Below are 25186 nucleotides of genomic sequence, written 5' to 3'. Positions count from 1 at the left end.
GCTGATGCCTATCGTGAACAGGGTCCAGCATCTTTAAGGTGGTCAGTGTAGCAGACTGACATACCATGGTGCCATAGTATAAATGCGATCATATGAGGCTTTTGTACAGGTTCATAAGGCACTTCCTGTCACTACCCCATGATGTACATGACAGAGTATTGGCATGTTCATTGTTTTTAGGCATTTGGCATTGAGGTATATTATGTGAAGAATAAAGGACAGTTCTGAATCCAGTATAATGCCTAAACACTAATGTTCTCTGTTCACAGGTCCATGCACTTAAATACTGGGATCTGAAGCCAGGACTCTTTCTCTTTTTTTTTTTTTTCGTGAACAAACAGGAACTTTTATGAGGATTAAGTATAAATCCATTTTCGTTCGTTTTTAGCAGGCCAGGTAGCACCGAGCAAAGTCGAGTAGGTCATGCTGGCAACTCCAGGGTCGCAGAAAATTCGCCCCCTGTATAGCTCAGCGTATTGAATGTGGCCCATAGCAGTACAGCAATCAGCTGTTGCCATAGTGCATGTAGACAAATGTGCAGCGAGCAAGTGCTTTCTCGTTTCGTGAAACCGCAAAGTCAAATGCAGGCCAGCATGCTGCTGGCCAGCCAGCGTAGTGTACAGCACTCTATGGTTTAGCAGCTCCGGTGTGAGATAGGAGATGCACTATTCTGTGCTGGCCACACCAACACTCACCAAATGGCACCAGTCATGCTGACTCTGTGGTGATGCTTGACTGTAGAGCGTCCACTTTACACTGGCATTGTGTAACTGTGCCACAGTTGACGTGTGCCCGCGTTTTGCCATCTGTGCCTTGAGATACTTTGTTCAAGGCAAGTAGAACTTGCCTCTCGCAGACTGCAAGGTTGCAGGACTTGAAACCAATATGCATGTCATGAGCATAAACAGAATGAAAAATAGCTGCCAGTAATGAAGCCCAAAGTAAGTTCATGTTCCCAATGAAGAGCTTGCAGACTCCCTGAGGTATGCCAATTTCCTGTGTGAATGGACGTGACAATGCGTTGCCTACTATTGTGCAGAAAGTATGTTTGTACACTTAGCCTTCTAAGATATTTAACATGTTCCCTCTTATAGCCATTCTGGACTGATCTCGCAGAATTCCATATCACCATATGGAGTTGTATGCCTTTTCCATAAGAAGAAATTGAGACTAAAGGAACTGTTTACAGACACATGCATCTAGAATGTTTGCCTTGATGTGCATGAGATGGTCGGTTGTTGACCGGCTATCTCTAAAACCACACTGATGTAGATCAAGCATTTTGATGGATTCAAGGAAATTAAAAATGGCGATTTAGCATATTTTAGAACAGCTTGCAAAGGCAACTTGTCAGCACCATCAGGCAGTACTTGTCACCGAGGATGGATTTTTTTCCTTGCTCCAAAACTGGGAAAACTATAGCTTCTTTCCATGTAGCCGGAAGTTACCCGGCACCCCAAATGGTATTAAATAGTGAGAGCAGTGTTGCTTGCCTCAGCAAACTATAAATATGTATTGAAGTAGATAATCTGTTCCAAGTAGTATCTGACTGTACTATAACATGAAGACATGCATTTAAGCACAGGACTCAGACACTGCATTCAAACAAAATTTCCAGTGTGCTGCAATCTTGGAGGTCATGTCCATGCACTGTGCTGGGTTCTGAAATTCTCGGTTCTGCGTAATTCCCAGCAAGCAGTAATGGTGGCATTCTTTTCAGTTTCGATATCAAAAACACATATTGACACGCATGTCAATACATTTTTGCAAGCTATTCATGATGCATCTGCTAATATTTAAAACATAAAACTTTGCATAAGGACATCTATATCCACACTACTAATGCTAGACATTTTGTGTGGCTCAAATTTTTGTTGCAGTTGGCCTTTAAGCTAGTGAGTGAAAGATGCCATAGAGGGACACCAACAGCAGGCACGAAATGCAGACAGTCACATGTCATGCTCCTGAAGATGTCTCAACATCTGTCCTGTGACAAGAGATGACAGTTGCTCAGCAAATTTAAACTGCAGGCAGCATTTATCTCCCTGAATTCCGATTAGCTAAAAAATAATCATTACCTAATCTATACATTCTCACGTAGTAGTGACAGTGAAAGAGGCAGCAAAACCGTGAATGAGGAAACTAGCGTTTTATTGGGCGAACCTGTGCTCTCAATATCAAGTTACACTCAAAGAAAACGATAGCGGTGATCACAGTCGGCGGTCATCGAAAATCTGATCAGGGGGTCAAGCGCGTCGGCTTTTATACGTCAGTCATCAAAGGTTTCAGAGTAAGTGCTGGTGCCCGCGTGTGCTCCAGAAAGTTCTACACCATTTGCATCACGCATACATGAAATCAGATTACACAAGGTTCAGTGACAACAGACAGTGAATAGAACCATTGATAACATTCGAGAAACTTCTGATACAGGCAAGCGCGTCCTGCACTGTGCAATAACATTTGTTAGGCGGTGAAATGTGGTCACCTGATAAAGATAAACAAGTACACGTGTCAATACCCCCCCCCTCTCAAAAAGCGTCGTTCCGATGCTGCAAACAAACGAAAGCGATGAACAAAAACACCTATAGTAAACAACAACAAAATAACAAAGTTTGTCAGTGTGTGTAAAAGGGTTTAGGACGCACCACGAGGACCACTTAAGATCATGCGCGGCACTGCTGTGATTGCGAAATGCCACTTGGCACGACCTCATAGTCCAGTGTACCAATACGTCGGATGACCTTATTGGGTCCGAAATAGAGCCGCAATAGTTTCTCACTCAGTCCTCATTGGCGTATTGGGGTCCCAACCCAAACACGGTCGCCGGGCTGGTACTTCACGTAGCGTCGTCAAAGATGGTAGGGTCGGCTGTTGGTTCTCTGCTGGTTCTTGATGCACAGGCAGGCGAGCTGTCGGGCTTCTTTGGCGCGATGGAGATAGGTGGCAATGTTGACATTTTCTTGTCATTGGTGACAAGCGGCAACATGGCATTGCTAGTTGTTGTTGGGTTCCTTCCGTAAACCAGCTTTAACGGTGTGATCTGTATTGTTTCTTGCACTGCTGTGTTGTAAGCGAAGGTACATGGCAGGACAGTATCCCACGTCTTGTGTTTGACGTCGACATGCATTGCTAGCATGCAAGACCATTCGTCTGATTCAGCGTGCACGTTGGTCATGTCAGTAAAAGCGATCACACAGGTCACCAGATCATGCGCAACAATATCAGGAGGATCCACAGGGTGATGAGAGAGGCAGTCAGCGTCCTTGTCCAGATGTCCAGACTTTTAGTTGACAATAAATAAAAATTCCTAGAGCCGTAAAACCCAGCAACCAAGCCGTCCTGTCGGGTCCTGGAGGGAAGACAGCCAGCAGAGGGCATGGTGGTCTGTAACGACCGAAAACGTGTGGTCGTACAAATATGGCCGGAACTTGACGACAGCCCAAACTAAAGCCAAGCATTCCTGTGCGGTAATAGAGTAATTCCTCTCGGGAGGTGACAGCAGGCGGCTGGCGTAAGCTATCACGCACTCGGTACCATTCTGCTGTTGGGTGAGAGCAGCACAGGGAAAAAGCAACAGGGGATGAAACGGTACAGCACAGAAAAGCCACAGGGGATGAAAGGCGATGTGGCTGTGGCAAACGGGAAGATGGGCGACGAGTTTTTGGTGAACGAGACTGGTGTCCGCATGGCAATGGTGAGCTACTGTACCCCGTGTTCCCAGCAGAGTTGTGGGTGCTGTTAGACTCGGCGGTGGGCGAAACATTGCGGGCATTTCCATCAAAACGGCTCAGGTTGGTCGGCGTGCGAGGTGTTGAGGGCCACGAGTTGCGACAGTATCGGGCGACATGACCAATGTGGTGACAGGTGAAACATATCGGCTGGTCGTCCACAGTTCTCCACTCAGTCAGGTTGCGGTAACACGGAGAGAAGCGTCGGAGTGGAGCGAAAATAGTAGAAAGGTGCTCATTGGCTCCGGGGCTGGCAACAGCACAGACAGAATGTAGACCAATGTTTTCAAGTTCCTGCCGAACGATGGCTTGTACGAGGGGAACTGAAAAAGGGGGTAGCATCAGGGCTATGTGAACACAAAGCTGCGGGCGCCATCGCATCCAGTTCAGATTGAACTATTCGCACCATGTCGTCTGATGGCGACGCATGCTGCTGTGTGGGCTGATCTTCACACGTCGAAGTTGCGGCAGTATTGGGAAGTCTGGCGAATGGTTGCAAGATGCGTCGGCTTTTGGCCTGCTCGAATTGTCGGCACTCTTTGATGATAGCATCAACTGTAGAAAAGCTTTTGCACATGAGAAGATTAAAGGTGTCGTCAGCAATGCCCTTAAGCACATGCCTGACCTTCTCAGCTTTTGCCATGTCGTGATCGACTTTACGATAAAACGCCAGCACATCCTGGATGTACGAGACATCGGACTACATGGGGGATTAGGCACGGGAGGCCAGTTCCTGCTTTGCGGCAATTTTACGGCCGGCTGGTCTGCAAACAACTTTGTTAACTTTTCTTTGCATTGGTCCCAGCTGGTTAGCTCCTCTTTGTGGTTTTCGTACCACACCTTTGCCATGCCTCTTAGGTAGAACAACAGGTTAGCTAGCATAAACGTAGGGTCCCATCTGTTGATTCCACTCACGCATTCATACATGGCCACCCACTCTTCCACGTCCGCGCCATTGGTCCCGCAAAAAGTTCTGGGATCCTTGGGTTGCACAACCACAACCGAAGGGGACAGCAACGTAGCTGGCGATGGTGACGTTAGAGGCAGCAACGACGTCCCCTGCGGAGCTTCATTTCCAGCCTTGTTACCCAGCACCTCTACCAATATGTTACGGGGATGTTGGGAGTATACAGACAGTATTTACAATATATATACAAGCAGAGTCAATGTGGTTAAGATGGCTGACCAGCAACAACACGCAGCAGCCAGCATCTCGCAACCTTCTTCTTCCTTTCTCTTCTTTTATCTTTCCGTAACATTATGTACGCTTAATATTTACAAAATATATCCATGATTCACGGATTTCTTCCGAATGGAAAGTCACAAAAATAATCTCAGTGCACAAATCCTGTGGCAAGACAATCCCATCAAACTACAGACCCATCTCCTTAACGTGTAACCAGCTGTAAAATACTCAAGTATATTGTCCTCTAATTCATTACAAAGTTTCTCGAAGACAATGATCTGCTACACCCAAACCAGCATAGATTTCAGAAAGGCCCATCGACTGTAATGCCAACTGTGGAGAAAATGCATGACCTGGCCCAAGGCATTAACGAATATTCCCAAATTGACATAATTTTTATGAATTTCTCAAAGGTGTTAGATCGGGTTTCCCATGAAAAGCTAGTTTTCCAGCTGGTCCGCAAACTTGGCGATGGGCCACTACCTCAAGGGATATCAAGCTATTTGTCCGGCCGTCAACAATTTGTGCAATGCAGTGATCACGTTTCTGACACATTATATGTCACATCTGGTGTGCCCCAGGGATCCGTCTTGGCACCAATATTATTTTTGCTGTTTATAAATGACCTGGCAGTCAACATTAATGCAAATATTAGGCTGTTCGCAGACAACTACGTAATGTATAAAGAGGTTAGAAACTACAGTGACCAAACTGGGCTGAACGTTGACCTGAATGAAATAGTAAGTTGGCGCTCTAACTGGCAAATGGTGATTAATTTAGGCAAAACAGTTGGGATGGCAGTAACAAAAAAAAAAGCTTAGGATTCCTTTATGGCTTTAATAATGTCATGCTCCAAAATGTAAGCCAGTACAAATATCTCGGTGTAATAATAACTTCTGATATCAGCTGGACAGTTCACACGGAAGCTACAGCTGCAAAAACCATGAAAAAATTGTTTCTCCTTAAGTGGGCGCTGCGGCACGCTGACTGGGACACTAAGCTTTTAGCATACATGTACCACACTTGTCAGAGTGATTCAAGAATATGCCAATATAATCTGGTTCCCTTTCACAAGTACCGGTATCAGCATGCCTGAAAATGTGTAGTGCAAAGCGATTAGATTTATTTTAACCGCTATCGACGCCTTGATTCCCCGACGAAATTTCCACGCCGTGCAGGTTTATCCTCACTCCAAAGTCGAGCTGAAATTCACCGCCTGAAGTTCTTATATATACTACTGCACAACTATTTTAGGATAGACCACACAAGATATGTTGAGACTAAGAAAACAGACACCTACGGCAGACACATGATCTCACACTCCAAGAATATTTGTGCAACAACAATATGTTTTATCATTCTTTTTTCCCTAGATGCATTCAGGAATGGAATGCGCTTGACCCGACTTGTAGTTGAACAGCAAAGAATTGATGATTTCCTTGAGCTGTTGCATAACACTTATACATACTCATCAGCCTGATGTCATAGTATTTGTTTGTATTCTCCATATGACTATCATACTCATCAGCCTGATGTCATAGTATTTGTTTGTATTCTCCATATGACTATCTTATTTTTCTATTGGCATGCTTGTCAATATTCATATTCATACTTACTGTTGTATGTATATTTCTTTCTTCTTATTTTGTACTTGTCTAGCAAATTTGCCCCTGACAATTATTATTTTAACTGCTTATGTGTAAACTTTCCTTCTTTTCTGTTTTAGGAGCCCACTCCAGTAATGACCCTGTCACAAGGTTGACCGTAGTTGAAATAAATAAAATAAATAACTAATGCTTTCACATTAAAAGCAAAGCGAGACCTGGATGGCCTGCAAAGCACACTTGGCATACTACCAAGGAACTGATAGGATAGTGTTGGTCTGTGTTATTTGAATTCTGCCCTTCGATAATCTTGTGCTACACTAAGTCAATTGGCCCAAACATGTGCATTTCTGACTGACAGAAGTTTCAAATGTGGTCGGTCAACAAAGCAAGCTAAAGAAGCAGTGAATGTTTCTTAGCTGCATGCATACTATTGAAGGTAGTCAACCTCACAGTAAAGTGTGGCCCACTGTTTCAAAAGCCCGGCACAAATCAGTGTCTAGAGGTTCTGTACACTGTAAGGGGTGCACATGCCAATAGACGAATATAAGACTTTTGGTAGCCTAAGCAAAAAATGTGCTTGGTTTTGCTGAGGGCCAGTTGGTAGTCTAATGGAACATTTGACCAGTTATATTCGAGTACTCTGATGGCTCATACGACCGAGGTACGACACAATTCCAGTCACGTGGCTCTCCGATTGTGCTGGGAGCAGCTGAACATTCTGCTCGGGCAAGCTTTCTGTGACTACAAACTCGGGAAGGCTCCGCATCGCAGCAGACCCAAGTCGGCGTATGGTAGGAATTAGTTGAATGTGCCCTAAATGTGGTGTCTGCACAAAATTGCAGATGGAGATGGCGCCAATGCAAACATTACAAAAAGTGTAGCTCACCCAAACTCCAAGTGTCCACCTGGGACTTGATACAGTCCATGACCCATGGTGTTCTTGCGGCGACCAAGCAAGATGCTCTCTGGGTGTTTCTCACTGAGCACAAACACAGCCACACCTATGCCTGGCCTCTTTACCTTTGGCACCTTTGAACTATCGATTCGCTTCCACATTTCTTGCAGAATTTCTGCCAAAAGAGACATAGATACTGCTTACACACCTACAAATGGCTTGAGTAAATTACAGGGCACTTACATGAAAGTTGGCATGGCAAAGACTAAACACAACACCATTTAAAATTGCACTTCTTAATACAGTTAACCCAGAGTTCGATGAAAACCCGTCTGGCGAGGAATGAACACAGTGGAATAAAACGTTCGCCAAGAGGTAAAGTATATTAAAAGAAAACTTGATGTATTGGGGCCCATACAGGTCCCGTGATCACAATGGAAGCAAAAGCGGTGGCTCTGGTTTCACAATCTATGCAATGGCCTGTGCTCTCGTGGTGCTCCGATAAAGCATAGGAAATTGAGTTTCTTTTGGTGACATCATATTGATGTTTTTTTTTTAATTACCAGTTTTGCCAACGTAGGTTGCATCACATTCTTTGCATTCACGTCAAGACCAACATACCATCACCATCAACATAGGTTGCATCACATCAATGGCAGTCCCTACTGCTATGGCAGCTTCCGTTTCTATCATGTGCACTAACCTTGCCTTGGAGACCGTTGAGGATTCTACGTTGTTGTCTTTTATAGCTTACTGTTTTATTGCTTTTATTGTTGTTTTTGCAATTATTGTCCACGAATAAGCGCAAAGTGCCTTGAGTGGACAGTCATGCAGCAATTTTGCGTGTATTTGCAGGCTTCTCTCACGCTCAGAAAAACACTTTTATGTAGCATGTATTGAGCAATAGAAAGTTGTATCAGGAGTTTTTCATGTTGATCTACAATTTTCTGGTTGAACCTTATAACCTAATTATAATAATTAAGAAGTTAATTAAGTAATAGTAATTATCTAATTAGGTGGAATGCTAAAAATCAATTGGCTATCTCCAAGTGACGGTAAACAGCATTACCTTGGTTCTGTCCAGCGACATGGCATTTGCAGACTTTTAAAGTTTGGCTCTAGTTATGTGGGACACCCTGTATATTTGTTACATGCTGAAAGTGGCAATAAACATAACACATTTTTTTTATATATATATATTCGATAGCTTGTATGTTGAGGTTTGGCTATATGACAGGTACAGATGCAACCGACGTCTAGGACAGGGTAACCCGTGGGTGGCTCACCCTCAGAGTTTCCTTCAAAGTTCAGGTTATGCTTGGTCTCCAGCAAGTTAACAAGGCCTCGTGTGTACTGCACCAGGGAATCCAGCGGAAGTGCCTGTGCCTGCTGTGTCATGCTGTCCAGTGTTACGCGACGAAGTTCCTCGAGAATCTCAAGCTGAGACTGGCTTGCTTTGAGCTTGGTTTTCAAGTCAGAGCATAGCTGCATGTACCTGCAATCCAACAACCCAAAAGAAAAAAAAAATCAAACAAAATAGCACTTGCTTGCCCACAATGGTAGCCTAAGGAATGTCTGATTAAGAAATACAAACAACATTTAACGGAAAATATATTTTCCTTGTACGAATTACGCATTAAGACAGGTAAGCAAAGTATTCTTCCTGCACTTACTTCTGCTCACTAACATTTGCCTATAATATGTATAGCTGCGTAGCCCACAAGTCATGCTCGACTTTCTTTTTTTTCTTGTTACTGTAAAATAAAAGTGTTTCTTGCAATCTGATACCTGGCCCCACTGATTAGTGTGATGCTAACTGGATAAAAAATTGCTAGTGTGTTAGAGTAAAATAACAGCACTAAAAATTTTTGTTTGATGCTACCAAGACATGCTGCACAAGCACAAGCTCTGCTGACTCATTTTGCATCATACCCCACATTTTAACATAACTGGTAAACAAATGCATGCACAGGACAACATAAGAAAGGCCCAGATCGATGCACAGCATGAATGAGACACAAAACAAGCAATGAAGCAAATGGGAAGTGAAGGGGACAGAGCGAAGTTTATACCACCACTAATGCACAAACCATACTCTCGCATTTTCTGCCTATGCAGAGAAATATCACACGGTGGCATTATGAGCTCCTACCCAAAACCACAGGTGCGGGCGGTCATGATGTCCCGCCAGCATAGCTACCTCTGAATTTCCTGCGAAAATTGCCAGAGGGTGTGGCACAGTGTCTATGGGAGCTGCAAGTACAGTGATTCAGCCAGCAATAGGAATGATGGGCAGCACATGAATTTGTCTCAATTTCATCTTTCTGACTTCAAACAAATTTTTGTCATTGCGTATTGATCATCTTCAACAAAATACTGTGTTATAAGTGAAAAAATTCACAGTTATGAATCTGTGCAAGGCTGATTGCCTTACTGGGTTTCTAATATGAACACTTGGAAATTTAGACAGGTAATACATAATAAATAAAGTTGCAAGAACACGTGAGGTCGCAAGCATGAAGAATAGGCAAATTCATATACTAACCATCGTTCCCAAGGTAGCTGAACAATCGCAGCACCAGAGTTTCTTCAAATAATATTTTTAGGAAACTCTGTGATAGTTACTACTTCATGTTATTACTGACCACAGGACTCTAGGATCACCATCATTTTATGCCCCTGTGTGTCCCATCTGTTTGAATTGCTAGTTGCCAATCGTGATTCTGCTGTAGAGCATGAGCTTGTGGATTCAACTTTTGACTGCAGCAACTCTGCTCCCATGAAGCTAAAATGCAAGGACACTTAGGTACTTAGAGTTACTTGCACATCAAAGGACACAAGTAGGCAAAATTAAGAGGAATCCCTTCAGTCTTGCAGTCCTCACAGACCACTGTGCAGCACTGCAGTGTAAGTAGATCAATTGGTATGGTTGTGACCATCAATGATCGTAGCAAGCCAGCACACAGGAGTTTTGACAAAAAACAAGTCTATATCCTCTTGTGCCATTTAAGTCACTACATACCCCAACTCATACTTGTTTAATTATCTGATGTCAAAGCATTTGGTGGATACTCGTTATTGTTTTCCATATGCTACATATGCCCTCTCTATGCACATGCCTTGTACAGTTCAAGAGGAAAGCTTTTATGTAAAGGGTTAGCTCAAGGTTGCTCCGACTTTCAGTCAGCTCATAGGACAAGCAAGAAGCATAGCCCTTAAAGGAGCACTGAAACACTTTTCTAGCTAATCACAGAATGGCCTCACTATTAAAGAATGCCATCTCACAAATTTCATGCCGCAAAAATGTTTAAAATCCTCCAAATATAACTGGAGTTATCGCACCAATGCCCAGCTTTCTCTCCCCTTTCATCTCTGCTAGTGCACTAGAAGCTACACAGTGGAGAAGCAACGAGGGCAAAGCCCCGGCCAAAAGTTGTGTGTCATGGTGATGAAAGGGCTCATTGTGGCACCACGTGGCAGCCGCAGTAGACCACGTTACCCAGCATGCTGCTACCATTGTGAATGCCACGCACAGCAGACAGAGCTACCTGCAGTGCGAAGATTAAACAATTTTCCTGTCTTTTTCAGATCACAGACATATATATTTTTCATTTATTTAACTAAAAATTAGCAATTATAGATTACTGAGAATGCTCTCGGTATCACGAAATCGGCCAATAGCACTCATGGGCCAGCTGCTTGCAATGATGCTCTATAATGACATTGCGGAAGCGAGAGCAAGCTATCTTTTGCTCGTTCGACAGTAAATTGTAAATTCCCTGCTGCACGCAGTGCAGTAATACACATTTGGATCACATGTTCCGAGCAGCCTCTAAGACAGATTGGCAACGTTTTCCAAGTTCGAAAAGTGCCTAAGGGCCCCTTTAACATTGCTTCTCAATTTCATACTTCTGGTCCAGTTTGCAAAGAAACATTTTTTTCCAGCTCTTTCTGTTAGGCTTACTGCCACTTCAAACACAAAAGCTGCTATATGCTTGGTACAGTGGAGTTGCCAGTGACCCGTGCACCATCTGCTGCAGTGCTAACAAAACACAAAACACAGGGAAGGTGGGCACCCATTCGCCTCATGCAAAGGAATGCAGATGCATCTCTTTGGGAGGTATGGTGTGGTCTCGAAAAGTTCCTTTTTTTTTTTGAAAAGAGAGAAATAATACATTCTAGTAGAATGTGAGCCCTTCACAAATAGGGGTAGCTATGATGAAGGAGAATGCACGTGCCCACAGTGTTGCAGGCTGGTCCCCCGTTAATATGAAACATTCATGGCATCAAGCGCTGCATGTTTTCCGATTTGCAAATTGGTCTTTACCTGAATCGACATCCGCTTAGAGGACATTTTGCTTTGTATTATAAGGACACAGACCAACACAGCCAAACAACAATCCTTCAGCTTCAGCACCTTGCTAATATGTCAAATGTAAACAAAACATGCATGCTTATGTAAACTAAGCTCTCTGGAGCACAAACTCAAGGTATCCTGGGAGGCAACATATGTGCTTACAATAAGCACGAAATTACTGTGCACGTAAGACTGCACAACAGTGCTCTTTCATGTTTAGCATGTTTCAGCTCTATGAGCCCATACCACAACCACAGCTGTTTCTCGCTCCTGCAGTTGAAACATTGGTTGAAACAATGAGCTGAACAGACAAAAGAATTATGATTAACCCTTTACCTCCCTAATCACCTTTGAAAAAAAATCTCAATTACTGATCTTTAGTGCTCTATAGAATCACGCATTAAATAAGCACAAGAGATGCACTCGAAACATCATATATTTTTGGGTGAGGAACAAAAAAAATTTATTTAGGTATAGGAGAAAGTTGGTTTCATTGCATGACGCCATTTTCTTTGTCAGTAATGTTAAAAATGTTTCTACCAAGTTTTTAATTGTATTGTAGTGCCATCTGTGCATAATAAAAAGCACTGGACGCATGCACTTGCTTAAATAATCTTTGGGAAGAGGAATTGTCTTTTTGCCATAGAAGTGCTGAGCTCGTCTAATTTGCATATTGCATAAGTAATTTGGTCCTTTTTGATTGTCCACTACACCGTGCATCCGCTATTGCATGACGAAATTGTGCTAAGTGCTGTTTTGCTTAAAACTAAAGCTGTTAACACAATTTAAGCATTCAATTACATGCAAGCTGGTAAGTGCCATTCACAAAAAAAAGTCCAGAAGCACGGGTGAAAATTAAATCTGAAAAGTGTCTGTCATGTGGCCTGCTACATTGCGACATATAAGTAATAGGCTTGCCCATGGATGTTGAAAGCAAAGGTGTGTGCACAATGACTGAATACATGCATAATTCATCTACCCTGTATGGCAATAACTAGAGGTGCATGCAACTTTGGGGCAGAAATTACAACAAAAATGAAGTGTTTGTAGTACTGCAAGGCTCATATGTGTTGTCCCTGCATGCACCTGCGCACAGTGCTTATTTTGTTGTTGCTGTAAATGCCTGGTCCTTTATCCTCTGCCTCAAGTGTGTCGGTTAGACAACATGCCCCTTCATGCACAGAACCGGTACCTCTGCGAAGGAGGGACCATGTGTTAGAATGCTCAATGCACTTCATTGTCACCTTGAGTACAGGTCACATCGCAAAAGTGAGCAAATTTTTATTGTGTTCTGAATATGTATAGCAAAGCAAAGGGTTGACACATGAATGATATCCTCGCTAAAGTATAGAAAAACTCTCAGTGGAGGGTTCCATTACTAGCTGCAGGCTGTTAGCTATTACCGGCACCAGCAGCATCTGCCCACACAGCTACTAGCTTGCGATGCAGTAGCAATAACTTGATTTGGGTGAGTTGGTTCATCTTGAGTAAAACTTGAAGCAGCACGAGGAAGATGAAGACAACAATTGAAAACACATACAACAGGACGAGCGCTCATCCTGTAGTGTGTGTTTTCGATTGTTGTCTTCGTCTTCTTCACGCTGCTTGAAGTTTTGTGATGCAGCTTTCTGAAAATTCACATCCATTTCCGACTGTCGTTTCTATTCATGAGAGCTGAAATTTAGTGCCTTTGACCAAGGTGATACATATGTTGACCAATGTTCATTAGAAATTTTCGATTGTCAGGCAGCACAGATGTACTTGCTGTGGTGGCACAGTAGCTTTGGAATTGCGCTGCAAAGCCTGAGGGCACGGAATCGAATCCCAGCTGCCATAGCCACATCTTGATTGGGACAAAATGCAAAAATGCTTGCGTAACATGCATTGGGTGCACGTTAAAGAACCCCAGGTGGTCAAAATTAATCCGGAGTTTCCGACTATGATGTGCCTCATAATCATATTGTGGTTTTGGTATGTAAAACACAAGAATGTCTTCTTTTCCCACCTCTTCCTGCATCTTTCATTTCATTGCACTATTTCGGACAAGAGCGTGCAAGCTTTACTTTTCGCAAACAGACAAGACCATTGTCGTTAGATGCGTTGCTCTTATTCATATTCTTGCGACACTAATTGTTATAGTCTATGCTGCATCATATCTAGCGTTGTTTACATTTTCGGCCTGTGTCTTGCTCTCATCACTGTCTTTCAATGCGACATTATCTGCTTTCAAAAGCGAAGTGAACGCAAAACGTGCAGTGCATTGTCCCTTTATAACACTTAAAATATTGCACGTCACGTTGCTCGTTTCGAGACAGCCCACACAAGCAACGCGGGAGGGCACCTCCCCGTCGTTGAGCGCAGCTGACACAGGCGGCGCTGATCGACCCTGCTCCGTGGCGCCACCTAATCAGTGCACGGAGCTTGTAAGGTAACAAGCAATTGCGGCTTCTGTGTGTTCCCTGAGCAAAACGAGAACGTTCCGACAAGTGGACTTGTCTTTTTCAAGTAGAAAAAGGCAAGTCCATTTGTCGAAACGTTGGCTCCCGCTTTTACCTTGTTCTCGTTGAAAAAGACAAATCCACTTATCGAAACGTTGGCTCTCGCTTTTACCCGGTTCTCGTTTTGCTCATCGTCTTGAATTTCTATCTCCCGCCCTCCCCGTGTCTTCCACATTAAAATATTAGCATTGCGAGCTGCTTGTGACTAGCTGCTATGCAGTCTCTTGCGTCATGTGCCAAAAGTACAGCCATATTGCTGGTTCCCAGTGCGCTGAACCACCCGCTTCTTTATTATATGCACCCACATCTTTTTCGGACCTGTTAGTGTGGCGCACTGTGCCGACATATATCGAAATGGTGTGTGTACGTAGCTTATCCGACTAAGAAAAATACATGGTTCATTAAGAAACGTTGAACGCTTACTTTTGAAGTGGCGTCGAGTCTGAAGTGCCAGCTGTGCTATCTTCTCCGAGTTCCTGACCTGCAGAAAAACAAGGCGAAATTTTGACTCGAAGCACATGTCCTGCGAAGAATCGCAGCGTTTCTACCGCAGCAGACCATGGGTACGCTGTTTGCTTCTGTCCCGTTTTAAGATCGTACCTTCTTCCATCACGTTTGCGTCCGATGTTTTATTGCGAGCTTAGATTTCGCGTGAAGTTCACTGCACTAGGCAGCCACGAACCAACCTAAACTTTCCAAAACTACCATAACTCTCAACTCGTCCGGTTGAATACAGCGGCACGCACAGTCATAGGTTACAGATGACGCCACATGCGCTCAAACATCACTAAAGTTCTAAACAAAAAAATCATATAAAGGCTCACGGGCTTCCCGTCCCAACGTGGGTGCGGCCCGCGACCCCTGCCGACCACTAAACCAAGAGTGGGTGGGAAGGGGTTCCTCAGGACCCAATAAAGTTCTTTCCTCCTCCTCCTCCAAAGCTTTATTCGAAAATTGATTAAAACAATTACTAAAATTAATGCTGGACTAGCGGAATGTTTGCTCCTCCTACACTATTCGTCAATGTTCTTATGTCATTTCCGCTGCATCATATGGCGTCATACAGTCATATGGCGTCTCGTCGCCTCTGCCGGGCTGCCGAACTCAACGCGAAACCCAAGGAAACGCCAGAAAACTTCAAAACTCAAGGCGAAAACAGCTGCTATACGCTCAAGAAGACGCTGATGTCCGTTACTGAAGACCTAGAAACATGCAACCGGGGTAAATCAGTAATGGACGTTGTAATTAAGCCAACACTCGCGCATGTTTTTAGCAAGTACGAACCTTTTCCGTATAAAAGTGCGATGATGTTTCGGTCTTGAGACAGATAACGCCGCTACGTTTCGGCAGGTTTACGCAGAAATGCATTCCTATAGCGTGATTGTATGCCACGACAAGTTTCTCTCATCGGCGGTCGTCGTCGTCCTAGGCGTCGCAGCGGCGTGCGTCTTGTGGCTGGGCGTTCTCTCGGGAGTGACTGTGATATGTTCCTTCATATGTGGCTGTGTCTGGATGCGCCTTCTCAAGCATGGACACTTTGAAGTCCCGGACTTGTTCGTAACAAGGAAGAGAACGGAAAAAAGGGGACCGCGGCGTCGTTTCTGTGACGCAGCCGGCGGTGCGGCAGACGAATACGCTCTTTTTCCATGGAAAGATCTCAAAGTGCCAAAGGAAGTCGACCAGGCGCTACAGTCTTTCCTTAACGGAATTCTGCGTGAATACGTGCACGTTTGGTTTCGGGACGTTAGCGGCGATCAAGCTTTCGTTCACGAACTGCGCCTTGTGCTTCGTCACCTGTTGGCCGCCTTGTGCCGGCGCGCTGCAGACGTCGATCTGGTGCGCTTCATCACAGGACCCGTTGCGCAGGCCGCCATATCTCACCTGGACGCGATCCTCAGGTCTCGCGTTGTGCTCTCCGACGCTGCTGACCAGGGCCGCCTGGTGTTGAGCAGCATGGGATCACAAGTGCATGTCGCTGTTGGAAGTCGTGAAGCAGAGCATCAGTACTTGCGGCTTTTGTCGGAGAGCCTTGTATTGCGACTACTACCGGGGCGCTATGTCAAGTGCAAAAGCGCTTGCACGCTTCTACGTGAGCTTCTTGGGAACACCGTCCTTCTAAAAGCGATGGATGTGATCGCAGACCCGGACATTGTGAATCACCTTCTCCTCCTTTTTTTAGACAAGGCGCCAATGACCATCCTTCCGCTCGACTGTCAGCGTGTGGAATTCTTGGAGAACTTTGTAAAAGCGCCACCGTCGCCTTCTCACGGCGTCCGTCACTCGCGCGATCTCCAGTCAGTGCTTGGTGATCCTGCGACCGAGTCCTCATTCTTGGAATTCCTTCAAGACCAGGGCGCACGGCACCTTTACGACTTTTACAGTGCGCTTGACAAGTTTCATTTGCGGATATTGAACCCAGAACTAAGCCCTGAGGATCGGCTTCAGTTGCATGACCAAGCAAATGAAATTTACATTGAATACATGGCAGAGGACACTCCCAAAAGAGTGCCCCTTGCTCCAGGGACGGCTGAAAAGGTACACGCTATCCTGGAACGTGGACCTGATGAAATTATTGAACTACAGAAGTCTCCTTTGCTATATGCAGCATCAGACTGTGTGTACTCACTTCTTGAAGAAGTCTTCTGTCCATTGTTTTTTGAGAGTGACAGATACTTTGAGGTTATTTGCAAGGTACGGGCCATTGCGCAAGTGCAAAAAGGCCAAGACCGCATCCCTGGCAAGAGCTGGAGTGTAGCAAAACTTGGTCACAAACTTAAGGATGCTTTCTGGGCCACTGCTGATGATGGCCTGGAAGAAGGTGCACCACAGGAGGCTGTACAATGTGCTGAAGAACCACAGGTGCCAGAAGTGCCATTAATTACAAATGACTCAAGGCTAAAAGACTTGACTGCTTGGAGGGTCTCTATTCCAAGAACAGAGACTAGGGTTGACATGCAGCACAGACACTATGTTGCATTTGTAGTGGAAGTTCAGCGCATTGACGTTGGCAATGGAGATAGTCCAGAAGACTTACACTGGTCAGTTGTACGGAGGCATCACGAGTTCTATGTACTTGAAGCAAAGCTTCTGGAGTTCCATGGAGAGCTTGCAGTCACACCTCTGCCACCACGTAGGTCACCAGCCAGACAGCAGTTGCAGGCATGTCGCATCGTGCTTGAAAAGTATCTCCAAGACCTACTTACTTTGCCGCCTCTGCGAAGCTCCGAGTTGCTGTACAGTTTTCTCCGCCTCGACGTAGAGTTCACAGCCAGCTTTCTGCCTGACATCCGCCTGGGAAAGATGTTTCGTACTGTGCCAATGCGGCTTCTCAAAGAAAAGGGACAACATCTGGAGCCATTTCTACAAACATTCCTTGCATCCACGCAACAAGCACCACCACGTCCACGTCCGGACTTTCTGGATGCGCCCAGAAGGCATGTGCGGCCACAGCGTGCACCTCTGCTGCAAAAGAACCGGCAGGGCCCGCCACGATCATCATCTCAACTATGTGTCCAGAGTAACACCATGGAGTTTGTGTATGACTATGGTGTTCACCTTGCCGATGTTCTCTTTCACGCTGCACCATGGCTGCTGAGGCTTCTCCATGCTTTAGTTCCTCTCCTGCGGTGCTCAGTCCAGGGAGTCACTGAACGCTATCTGGAAGGCAAGCTAAAACAAGCTCTTGCCCCAGGGCGGCTAACACTCATTATAAACTTACTCAGTGAGGCTGTGCTGCGCGAAGATGAACCACCACGAACCCAGGCACAAAAATGTGCACGAGCTACAGAGACACGCCTCGGAATGGAGCAGTTCCTTCCAGACATTTTGGTGCGGATGATTGGCCCCAGATATCATGCTCTAGCTGTGGAGACTGTATTTCAGGCAGTTCAGCAGCCCCTGCTCAACAAGCAGATCTCTTATGTGCTACTTGATCTTCTGGTTGAGGAGATGTTTCCTGAAATGAAGGGATGGGCTGCATGAAACAAGAGAAGACAACTTTCCTTTAGTTTTTCTAGCCTCATTGTGCTGTCTAGTCGTCTTATCTTCTTTTTATGTGATTCAAGACAAAAAGGATAGTTTATTTTATGTTAGGGTAAGACTATGAACATTGGCAGATACCACTCTGGAGTGGGTGATCGTTGGGTGTGATATGTATAAATATGTGTGTTCCATTGTTTTGACATCATAAAGATGATCTCAGGATCGCTACTATCAGATGATAGGTGCCATTTGTGAATATTGTCACTTTTAGATTACTGGTCAGCTATCACAAGCATAATCAGTCTTGCACTGCCTGTAAAGACAAGTCACTGCTTGCCACTGTCTTAGACAGGTTATTGTAATCGTCAAAAAGCTTGTTAGATTGCACAGCCACCCCATGGTGTGTCTTAGTGAGAACCATGCGTTGTTGCACAAGTGCTGATTGTGCTGACTTGAAAGGTAAAATGCATTTAACCTGGGGAATCTCTTTGTTAGTTTCAAAAATGCTGGATAATACATGTGGTAGCACAAAGTGTGTACTCCTTAGATTTTAGTTCTTTATTACTAGCGCTTGAGAGTGGTGTGCTGATACAGTGGCACTTACACGATTGTATAACACTTTATCTAGGTAATCAAAACTATAGGTTGGAGTTAGGCAAGGATAACATCAACTGCATTAAGATTTTAATTGTCACACTGTGCGAAAGCCAGTAGTGGTTAGGGCACAGTGCAAGAAAAGAGGGAGAAGGCTTAAATACTGAAGTTATGCTATGTTAGCTGCTTATAAATGCTAATTTATTTTGTGTACATTGTTTTGTGTTAATGGTTTATGTGGCTAAATGTAATAACTCGGTGAATAAAGAATTTCCAGATGCTTTTTAGGTAGTTTTGCTTTTGTGTAGCAATTGAGAGGACACTTGTTTTATGCAGGATGACCCCTAGATTGCTCAATGTTTTTAAAAAAGGAGAGTACAGTAAGCATGTTCTTCTTTATTGTGGACATATTTTGCAGCATTTACATTTGTCCTCACGCATATCACATAAATATACATTTTCGGTTGTTGCTTATTGCTAAAGCTGAACCAATATGTGTAGGCAGCACAACATGGCATTTGGCAAAAGGTTTCACATTATCACAGTACAAAGGCTGGATAGAAAGTTCTGCTAATCATGAAAAGGAGATGTGGAAAAATTTACTTCTTTGTCAGAGCAACTCTTTTTATTGGTTACTGAGCTTGTTGCAGATGGAGAAATATCGTCTGTAATGGGAGCTCTAAATGTCCAGACTGCCAGCTCCCATGAGTGATGGCTGCATTATGAATCACGCACATTTTTGTTGCCACCTTTGCCTGAAGACATTTAACATCGAGTGAGATTCAGAATACAGTTGAACCCAGATATATTGAACCCACAAATAACGAATTATTGTGTAGCTAGAACAAACAGCTATAAAACCCCCTTGAAAATTTTTGCTTAATATTGCTATTTTATATATCGAATTACCTATATATAGAACTTTTTTATGACCCCCTTCAGATTCGATATATCCAGGTTCTACTGTATAATGCAGGAGTCTGTTCAATATTATGCAACATCAAATGCATGTATGACTGATGTATAAAGGGGACAGCAGTCCAACGCTACTGAACTGTGCTCTAGTCATCCATGTTGTGCAACTACAAAGGAAATAGTGAGTCATGTTCAGTCCCTAATCATGCATGATCATGTTACTCGACAATGTTGGGTAAATAATGAGTGCATGCGATTGTTGAAGTTGAGTTGCACATGCTGAATGTTTCTGCTAAGTGGACACCTGCCATGGTGCCTTAGCAGCTATGGTGTTGCGCTGCCAAGCACCAGGTTGTGGGATCAAATCCTGGCTGCAGTGGCTGCATTTCGATAGGGGGGAAATGCAAGAATACCCATATCCCGTGCATTGGGGGCATGTTAAAGAACCCCAGGTGGTCAAAATCAATCCGCAGTCCCCCACTACGGTGTGCCTCATAATCAGGTTGTGGGTTTGGCACGTAAAACCCCAGAATTCAGTTTGAAGTGGGTAAAACCAAAATTGGACAGCACAGAAATTGCAACAGTGAGTGCCGATTGCTGATCCTCAACTGAAGTGTCGCTGCATCAAATGAAGTTTACTTCATGGATTGGGCGGTCACTCATTGCGAGAACCAAGTGGGCATTTTGAATAGCCGATTCTTCACAACAGTGAAGAGACGCCTGAAAAGAGCATATTTCTCCACAGACAGTGCAGTCGTGGCTCGTATAAATGTGGAGCGCAACTTGCAAAAGGTAATTTTTTTTATTGCAGTTAGCATTCTTAGCCTACTTCAGCAATTTTGTGCGTATCCATCCGTCTGTCCGTCCGTCCGTCCATCCATCCAACCTTTTTCTCCACTCTTCTCATTAAGCTCAGTTCTCTACTAGCTTGGGCCACTAGGTTTGTGCTGGCTGCTGCCTTGAGAACAGACATGTGTCACTGGTCATGTAACTGCATAGACAACCTGCTGCTGGCTGCAGTCTGACTTGGTAGAAAACTTGGGTCATTGGGTATGAGGCACCGTGGGGTGTCTGCCTAAACTGCAGTGACCCAAACAAACAAATTACACTCCCAGAATAATAATATCTCTACCAATAATGAATTTCTCATCTCCAAATTACGTGTGCACTGCCACTTGAATGCTAATCACATTAACATAGATAATCATATGCAAAGGATGCATGGAAATCTAAAAGAGCTGTGCTAAGCAGTAGTGTGAAGTTTCATCGCTCTTGAAGAGTGGGACTATATGTGATAGCAAAAGATTTTATTCAACTCTCACGTGTCCTAGATAGTAGATGTCCGTAAGATTTGCACTTTGTTGATCCTATTATATAACAGTTATAGCAGCTGTGTATCGAAAACAGATATGAGAATGATGAAAAGCACGAAGTGGTGGCGTAACGTGCGTTATGCAGCTGTTGTGGACTGTGGTAAGTGTTTTCGACTTTTATTTCCTTGAAGTTAGGCATATTTTTTTCTGTCTTCATTTTCACCCAAATTTTTTAGGTGATATTTTTTCTGATTATCTTTCACTGGTTCTTGGTGGATAACTGTTTGCAATAAGCTTACTTTCTTTGTGTGCGTGTTAATATCATCTTAAAGAACCTGAATATCTAGTTTTAAAGAAATTCTGAAACTTGCTGTATGACTGCAGGTAAAACAATTTAACCCTTTAGTTGCATCTTGCACAAAGAATAACAAAGTTTTCAACACGTAGCCTAGCAGGACCGTAACGTCATATAGTTATGTGACTATGTAGGAATGAAAAGCGAGAGCATTTAATCAATATTTGCACATATGTAAAGTAAAAATTTATTTGTGATGTTATGCAGGTATAGAACTCCAATGAAAAATACAGAACAAATGACCAGGTAGATATGACGCTGCGTTACCCAGTTCTTGCCCACATCATCTACCAGAATGGCAACAGTGCAAAGGCTTTGAGGACCCAAATTCACTGTAACCCCAGCCACGAATATTGCCTGACCCCTCTGCATAATGTCCTCCCCCCCCCCCCCGTTGCCCTTGCTTCTTGTTTGTGTCACAATGATAGAAAAAGCAGACACAAATAAGAAAAAAAAAGTAAGCATTGCTTCAGCAGCAGGATGATGGGCAGCATGGGCTAATCTGTGACCTTGACTTCGTCAGGCTCCTTGTATCGGAATGCATGTGATCTTGCATCTGCGCTCTGGGTCACAATCTTAACTCACTAGTAAATTTGCTTTCACTGTCCTTATTCAGTTAAAACTGAATTCTGTAGAAAAATTTGATGTACTTTCTTGTTTTTTTGGTTTAATCTAAGAACACTTTGCCTTACTTATAAATGCCACAACATTCACAACCTGGTATTACCTATGGCCAGCGCTTGTTGTCAACTTGAGTTCAAAGCACAAAGGATGACAAAAAAATTTCACCACTTGGAAAATGACTTCTTAATTGCACCTGTAAAGAGGTGCTGAAGAGTAACAAAATATCAGTTTAGATTCACAGGTTGATTACTGCATAAAAGGAAGACCAGATTTATTAATACTTGTTGCTGTGCTAGTTGGTTCGTACTTATTATGATGTAATAGGATGTAATACGAATTCAAGTAATACTAGGACAGGAGAGAATCCAAACTTCCCATTCTTGGATTTTATGGTGAAATATCAATGGTGGATACAAGAATAGGATCTTGCAGATTTATAAATATGTTCTTGTACTTGTGCCATTTTGCCATTGAAAAAATTTTCAGAACTTCATAGGATGAGCCGTCATTTCTTTAGGAGTGCAATCTAGTCCTTGGATAGCAACAATCAACTAGACCTGGATAGACACTGTTAATATCTATGGTGTCATTTTAAACAATGTGCAAGGACACAAAGTAAGGACAGACAAGGGCACACTGAATCCTTGTTTTTCTTGGCTTTATGACCTCAATTTTTTGCACATTTAGAGTGAATCCACTCAGAATTGCCCAGCTTGGAGTAATTCTACAGGATGTCATGTTGAGCCAGAATGCAAATTTCAAGGCAGCATTGCCAACCACCTTGTTTTACTGCTATAGCAATTATATAGACACTCCAGGCAAATTTTCACCATCACTGTGGTGTTCCGTATAAAGTCCAAGTGTGATAATAGTCTATCACGCCCTGTGCACCATACGCTGTCGGTGTGAAGGAAAGATTGTGAGGATGAGCCGTGGGTGAACTACGTCAGTCTGTCCGTGGCTACACATGGCTGCTTGCACGGCTGAGCGTATACGTGTCTCACGCGCTGTATCTTGGAGGCAATTTGTGGTGAGTAAAAAGACTAAATATGAGCTGAGGTGGCTTCATGCACACTATGTTCCCATGTGCCCAGTGTCGGAGATTGCTATAATTTAATGTTTTTGAGACACAGTGAAGCGAGAGGCAGCATGGAGCGTTCATGCCCCACTGCCGGTGCTCGTCATCACGCCTGCGTTGCGACACTGAATGTTTGTGGTCATCGACTGAGATCTGTTTATGTTTGCCTATACATGGTGGCGCCATATTTGTTAATTTAGTAGTAATTCAATGTTTACTGCAAATTATAGGGCCGATAGAACCACAAATCTTGCCTCCTGTAGTTGTCTAATACTTCTTTTTGTGGTAAGACTGACCTATCCGATATTCCTGGAATGTTTTCTATACATCTAGCTTATAAGTACTGATCAATATTTCTCTAATTTTCCTTAAAATTCGCTAAAGAGAAAAACAAGTTGAACTGCATCAGTAAGTTACACTTCTGCAATACCAAAAGAGCCGGTTTTATTATAAGAAGAGACTTGATAAGCCAAAAGATACACATATGAAAGATGGGTGCTGATGCTGCCTTGAAGTTTCCGCATAAGCTTGCTGTGACATTACGCTGCCTATAGTTCGTTTTAAAGTCGAACTTTCTTTGCGAACCCTTCCGGGCTTTCCTGACAGCAGATGCTGCTGCTCTCTTGACGAATAGCTGATGCACAGGGCAGCACTATATACTACCTTTACTACTCTTACAGGTGTCCTGGCTGGTTGCCTTGTAGTGATAAAACAAATGATATCTAAATATCCTCATTGTAACCAAATACAAGTCATAAAGAGCATGATTCCTTTAAAAAAGCAAAACTTTATACACCTACTTTCCTGGAGTTTGAGGTTTGGCGCATCTGCTTGTTCAGTCTCTTGCCAAGTAAAGTTCACTTCGCTGTTGCGCTATCTCCAGGATTGGTGCGCTTTAGTTGGTGCACCGACCCTGTATACAGTGTCATAACAAGGGGACTCCCAGACCGCGGTCACGTGGTGGAGGTCTCCACGACTTACCATTTTCACCGGCAGGCAGTTAAATCGCCAAAGTACAATATGCTGTGCGGAATATAATCAGTTGCATTTCTTTAACCACTTCACGAAAGCTTCTCTTCTCAGATTCCAACATGCGAGTTGAATCTGCATAGTTTTCTTAATGCTCGATACAGCTAGGTGGACTACACTGTATCCTAAAAGGAGTGAAAGACTTAGAGAGCTCGAGGATATTTGCCACACCACAACAGCCTAAACACAAGAATATACTTTGAAATCCACGACGTTACCTGCACAGAGATGCCAGCAATGGGGTTTCAATGTGGAATTTTGAGAACGGAAGTTCGGCCTTCATTTTCTGTTACAATAATCAACCTCTTACTGCGAGCTCAATGAAAGTAGAGTTCTCAAAAAATACTTTATCAGTAGGGGTATGCGAATATCAAAATTTTCGGATACGAATTGAATACAATCACTTAGCTTCAAATTGAATATTGAATAATGATATGCACATGCATTTATTAACAAGTTGGGTTAATTTGTTATGTTGTAACATTACAATTTAATTGTCAATGTTAAAAACTAGACTAGTAAGCCGTTATACTAAAACATTGTGTATTTGGCTCATGTTGACTTGTAAAATTTAGTAATTCTCACTAGCTGTCCTCACCAGCCTGTGCCTTATCATACCGCATCAAATGCCCATAAATTCGGAGGCATTTAACCCTGTGCCAGTCGTCTCACTTTCTGTCAAGCAATAAGCTCAGAATTAATGCTGGCGCTGAAAAAAGAAAAGAAAGAAAGAAAGAGAAAAAGAAAGAAGAAAAAAATATGACCCTCCTCTGCAATACTGTGCCCCTTGCAAGGTATACATCTTACACTGTGGTCCCTTGCTATTGAGAGGCTGGCTTTTCCACAAAGTTTAGTTGCTAAGTGTGCCTTACAGATGAAATTTCGCTAGCAGCACGAAATTGTCACAATATCGCCCCGATATTCTTAGATTAGGTAGAAACAAATGCAAAGAACCATTTTTCGTTCCTGCACAGCCAGCAATATATTCGATTTGATTGGCATATTCGTATCCAACCGAATATTTGA

At 43.5% G+C, this 25186-nt stretch overlaps 2 protein-coding genes across 2 annotated transcripts in view; one reads left to right on the top strand and one right to left on the bottom strand.

The window, feature by feature from the left end:
• LOC126541619 (nucleotide triphosphate diphosphatase NUDT15-like) overlaps positions 1-15108 on the bottom strand; it is a 42379-nt gene extending 27271 nt beyond the window's left edge. The window contains exons 1-4 of the mRNA XM_050188463.3: positions 14872-15108; positions 14695-14752; positions 8703-8911; positions 7408-7591 (exon numbers count right to left, since the gene is read on the bottom strand). Of these exons, the coding sequence (XP_050044420.1) occupies positions 7408-7591; positions 8703-8911; positions 14695-14752; positions 14872-14881 (461 nt within the window). The 5' untranslated portion in view covers positions 14882-15108. The remainder of the gene's footprint in view (positions 1-7407; positions 7592-8702; positions 8912-14694; positions 14753-14871) is intronic.
• Positions 15109-15320: 212 nt separating this feature from the next.
• LOC126541621 (sorting nexin-14-like) lies at positions 15321-19129 on the top strand. The gene has a single exon (XM_050188464.3). The coding sequence runs from the start codon at positions 15634-15636 to the stop codon at positions 18250-18252; it is 2619 nt and encodes an 872-aa protein (XP_050044421.1). The 5' UTR covers positions 15321-15633; the 3' UTR covers positions 18253-19129.
• The last annotated feature ends 6057 nt before the right edge of the window (positions 19130-25186 follow it).

This window comes from Dermacentor andersoni, chromosome 2 (assembly GCF_023375885.2).
Source record: "Dermacentor andersoni chromosome 2, qqDerAnde1_hic_scaffold, whole genome shotgun sequence".
NCBI lineage: Eukaryota > Metazoa > Arthropoda > Arachnida > Ixodida > Ixodidae > Dermacentor > Dermacentor andersoni.
This window is presented reverse-complemented; position numbering and strand designations above follow the sequence as displayed.

Coding starts and splice junctions, on each gene's coding strand:
- LOC126541621 (XM_050188464.3), top strand. CDS start 15,634: ATGCATTCCTATAGCGTGATTGTATGCCACGACAAGTTTCTCTCATCG.